General features: G+C 36.9%; 1 protein-coding gene across 1 annotated transcript; it reads left to right on the top strand.

Annotated features, from left to right (window-relative positions):
* Positions 1 to 761: 761 nt before the first annotated feature.
* opa3 (outer mitochondrial membrane lipid metabolism regulator OPA3) lies at positions 762 to 3185 on the top strand. Its single transcript, XM_032508244.1, has 2 exons — positions 762 to 973; positions 2218 to 3185. Exons 1-2 carry the CDS (start codon positions 832 to 834, stop codon positions 2544 to 2546), a joined length of 471 nt encoding a protein of 156 aa, XP_032364135.1. The 5' UTR covers positions 762 to 831; the 3' UTR covers positions 2547 to 3185.
* The last annotated feature ends 2142 nt before the right edge of the window (positions 3186 to 5327 follow it).

The following is a 5327-nucleotide window of genomic DNA, read 5'->3' as shown; positions in this document are numbered from 1 at the left end:
TATATATATATATATATATATATATATATATGTGTGTGTGTGTCCTGTTTGTGCATGTGTATTGTAACAACAGTAAAGTGTAAAAATTGAATTGATTATTGATTAATCTCCCCGGACCTGAAGTGGGAGCTGAACATCACCTCCCTTATCAAAAAAGCCGAGCAGTCGATGTCCTTCCTACGACAGCTGAAGATTTCAACCTGTCAAAGACTATGATGGTGTACTTCTACACTGCCATCAGTTAGTCCATCCTCAGCTGCTCCATCACCATCTGGTACAAACCAGTCATCCCCTCTGAAGTCAGTCTTGTGATCAAGGCCCGGACCTCACTGACTCTTAACATCACCCACCCACTTTGCATTACCTGCATCCTGGACTGCACCTGCCCATTGGACATAGGCCTATACGCCTATATTTTTTTCACAAGCTCAATACATTCAGCCCCTTTTTTTTGTATGTTAAACAGATATTTTGTACATATGTGGTTTGAGTGTATTGTTTATTTCATATTAATGTTCACTATGTTTGTTTGTTTTTGTATGCACCAACCACCAAGGCAAATTCCTTGTAAGTGTTTTTTCTGATTTTGAATGTCTGATTGTGGTAAAGTGCTTCTTTCTTCTTCCATTTATAAAAATAAATAAATAAATCTTTCTATTATAAATAAACTTTTGTGAATGTGAAAAGTGAAACGATAGTAAAAATACAAACGTGTATGTATTGCAGACGTCATAAAAACGTGGGCGGGTTTCTGACTGACTAATCCTTTAACGTCATTGCGTCACTTCTACGTGCGGCCCCAACCTATGCTGGGAAAGTGTTTCCGCCAAGATGGTTGTCGGTGCCTTTCCTATCGCCAAGCTCCTCTATCTTGGAGTGAGGCAGATGAGCAAACCTATAGCGAACCGAATAAAAGCGGGAGCCCGGAGAAGCGAGTTCTTTAAGACTTACATCTGTGGGCCGCCGGCACAGAGTGAGTAACCGAGCTAACGGCTACTAATGACCGCTATATTGCCTTGTCAGACTCCCGGACGAGGGATAAAGCGAGGAGGGCTGCGACAACCAATTCGATTGTAGTTGTCAAGACCTCTTATCCAATACTTTCCATGGGTTTAGCAGGTTGACCAATAGCAGCCAGGAAACCTCAGTGAGGGCGGGCTTTCTGTGTCATTGAACAGGTTGTATGAAAGCATTTCCTTTGCTGTCAGTACAAATAGCACTCTGAATGGCTTTTGCCTCACATTTTGTTCAGAATATGAAAACATTTTGTCAAGCCACTGTGTTTTGTGTTTCAGACACATTTAACAGTTAATTCGTACTAAAAGCTGCCAAATACTAACTGTACACAATGTTATTTGTACTGTAACGCTAGTAAAACTCTCAAACGCAGATCCGAAAAAACTAGGAACCTTATAGCTAGCTCCAGAGTGTCTCCCTATGGCTCTGGCTAGCTCTAAAGAGTCGCCATTCATTATCAAAACATGTAAACTAGTCACACAAAATGAAACGAAGAGAAATTAAACAAGACAAGGACAGCAATTCTTTCCTGTTAGAGTCGTGTGGGAAGCTGTACAATACTGTAGCTTATGTTGTATGTTACTACCTTTCACACTATAGGCCTACTATATCTCATAGCCCATTCTATAATTTACCATTTTATACTATACTTCTACTGATTTTTTCTCTACTATCAACTTTACCTAATTTTTTGTCTCCAATGCTCTTGTATTAATAGTTCTAATTTGTTTTCTTATGCTCATTCTTGTTGTTATATACCTTTCACCTAAGTTATCCACTCATCTGTAATGCTATCCTTATGCTGCTGCAACAACCAAATTCCCCTGCTTGGTATCAATAAAGGTTTATCTTATCTTGTGTTAGTTAACAACTGGTGGTGGTTGTTAAAGGCTTGGCCTCTGGTACAGACTGCAAAATGTTCACTGATGTATTTAAATTAACACCAACAAACAGCTTTTTTTAGGATTAGTGTGCTCTAAGTTCCCTACAAAGTCAAGCATACATCGCAAACTGTAAAAATTTTTTTAAAAAAAGCAAAAGAAATGTATGTAAATGCATGCATCTCTTTGCATTGTCACATGTATTTCAAACTGTTCATTTTGAGATCATTTGTAGCACAAGTCCAAGTGTGAAATACACCCAGATCTCATATTGAAAGTCTAACTGGAACTGTGCACTGTTTGTTCTATGTTCTTTCAGTTTACCACTGGGTTGAGATGAGAACAAAGATGCGGATCATGGGCTTCCGGGGCTCCACCATTAAGCCACTGAATGAGGACATGGCTGCAGAGTTGGGTGCGGAGTTGCTGGGAGAGGCAGTCATCTTCCTGATTGGTGGGGGATGTATGGTGCTGGAGTATAGCAGGCAGGCTGCTAACACTCGCCGCAAAGAAGAGGAGCATAACGAGACCATCACAAGCCTACAGACTCAACTAGCAGAATTAACACTAACCACAGAGACTCTAGATGCTCAGCTGAGGGAGATCAACAGGCAACTGCTGTCCTTTCCTGTTCCCACTAAAAAGTGATTAAATTGGTTCTTTGCTTAATGACACAACCCTGTATGTTGGTCCGTGTGAGCAAAAACAAGGGTGCAACAACATAGTACTGCCATATGTACATCTTGATTAAGACCATGCTTCATACATCATCCCCAGCCAATTGAGTTGGGTGGAAAAGGTGGAGATATAGCAGATCAGCTGTGGAGTTGAATGAGTGCTATTATTAGCTCATGATTTGAGCAACTAGTTGGAAAGGGGGATTGCTATGATATTCATAGTGTATTTCTGTGGCTGATTTTTGCATGTTCAATATAAAGATGGCTGTATATAAAGATTTACAATAAAAGGCAATGGGTTCCTTACAGGTAATATATTTTAGAACAGCACAACAGCATATTACATTATCTTTATATTTTAGAGCTCCTTATCTGATTTCCATTGGGAGTGAATCTGGATTATATAATATTGCAACATTGTGTGCACTTGACTGAAGGCAACAACAACAAATTTTTCACATTACTGAATCATTTTAAGAGTGTCTTCCCCTACAGTTTCATGGACATGTCATGTTGTATTAAAAACTGTAAATCACTTTTATGGTTCCTGTAAATTGGATGTGATGACAACTGTAAAAAGATGGTGTAAAATAAAATGGTTTGCTGTCAATATACAATAGTTTTAGTTACTTTACACACATGCAGTAGTCAGACCCCGTATTTAAGTTAACATACTAATATGCACTGAAAAAATCCTCTGTTGCAAGTGAAGGTCCTGCAGAAAAGTTAGTTACTGTTTATAAGTATTAAAAATAAAACTACTCAATGCAGAATAATGTCCCCTGTGACCACCATTATATATTATATCATTAGATAATTATTATTCACATTAATGTGCTGTAAATATTTCAGGGGTAGTTTTGTATCTAAATGCAACTAATGATTATTTTCCTTATGAACTACTGTAATCTGCTGATTATTTTTTCCATTAATCAATCGATTGTTTAGTTTGTAAAAATTCTGAAAGTATTAAGAAGTGTGGTCACAATTCCCCAGAGCCCAAAAGTGACACCTTCACAAAGCTTCTTTTATCCAATAAATAATCCAAACATCAAAATAATGAAAAAATATTAAAATAAAATTAAAAGGCAAAACAGAACATCCTCACATTTAAGATGTTTGAACCATCATTTCATTTTCGCATGAAACATTTATCAAAACACTTAAAATAGCTGTCATCAATTTTCTATTATTCGACTAATAGTTTAGAATCCGAAAGAGTTTTTTAACATAGAAGAAATTTGCCTTGGTGTTGTTGGTGCACGCCACACATTCTCTAAATGGAATATTCAGTTGCACTTGTAAAAATCTGAATTTGTAAAGTAACTAAAGCTGTCAAATAATTGTAGCGGATTAAAAAGTACAATATTTTCCCTCTGTGGTGGACTAGAAGTAGGAAGTGGCACCGGATTATAGTACTTAAGTAAAGTGCAGTACCTCGAACTACAGTACTTGAGTAAACCTCACTTTTAATGGCTTACTTTTCACCAATGCACACATGTTACAATACAAACTTGACTGAAAATAGCTGCACTTCACTGATACTATAGGACAGGATATATTACCGGTATGTTATATTGTTGCACTCCACTATTTATTATGTTATAGCCTACTACTGTTATTCTACACTATATACAGTATAATGTAAAGACGAAAAACGGATCTGTCCCATGTGTTTCTTAAATGATTTAGAAAAAAAGTTAAATTGTGTTTTCTACTGTCTTTTTTATTGTGAACAGGGTTGCACTAGGGATGCATTGTTTAGTAAAATAAAAACAGATATTGATTTTATAAATATTGATAATACTCAAATACTGAGAAGGCTGTTCACATGTGAAACATATAACCTGTTACCTTGAGATAGCCTGGGAGAAGAGAAGCACTTCACCGAGATGATTTGTAGATATGTTCGTATAGTGTTTTTGGTTTTTTTATTTTTCATTTGTTATTCATGTATCTCTCCACATGATTTGTTTATGCGAGACCAGATGGCTGTTAAATAGTTGTGTCTTGTAATCCCATATGGGATGAGCCAGATGTTTGGTGTGGCACAGAAATAAAACAAAACTACACTTCACTTTATACCATGACGCATATTCTTTACTATATCATTACACACTTTTTCATTATATTGTATTATATTATATTGTATTAATGCAAACACTAAGTGCAACTATCATATCTATTAGTAGGCTATGGTGTAGGCCACTGTTTACACAGACCTGTTGACGGCTGTTATTTATCACACCATGTCACTTTATCAGCACCACTCACTTTAATGTCTTTTTGTCTCCTAAGATTATACACTTTTTGAGTTTAAGTAGGGTTACTTCTTATAATGTATTTATGTTACTTTATAGGCTACTTATTTATTAGGCCTACGTGTTTATTGTTGTTGTAGCCATGCTGCAACAATCGAATTTTTCCGCTAGGGGTCTGTAAGGTGTACCCATAGACCGTTGATATTAATTATAAAGTCAATGGGTGTGTCTTATCTTAAATTAAGAATTGAGATCAAATCACGCCACTTCACTCACTCCAGTCTATCCTCCAGACCTCAGAGAATAGATTTGTAAATTGTAGACTTAATCCTAAGTAAACTGCGAACATTAGTGCGTTCCGAACTAGGAAGTTAGCTGTAGGCCAAAGTGATGAGACAGGTAGTTTGATAACACTACAGTGCCCAGGGTTCTTGAAATGTAAACACCGCATCACTTCCTACTTTGGAATGTTCCATGTGCGTGACGACGAG

Source organism: Etheostoma spectabile, chromosome 3, assembly GCF_008692095.1.
Source record: "Etheostoma spectabile isolate EspeVRDwgs_2016 chromosome 3, UIUC_Espe_1.0, whole genome shotgun sequence".
NCBI lineage: Eukaryota > Metazoa > Chordata > Actinopteri > Perciformes > Percidae > Etheostoma > Etheostoma spectabile.
This window is presented reverse-complemented; position numbering and strand designations above follow the sequence as displayed.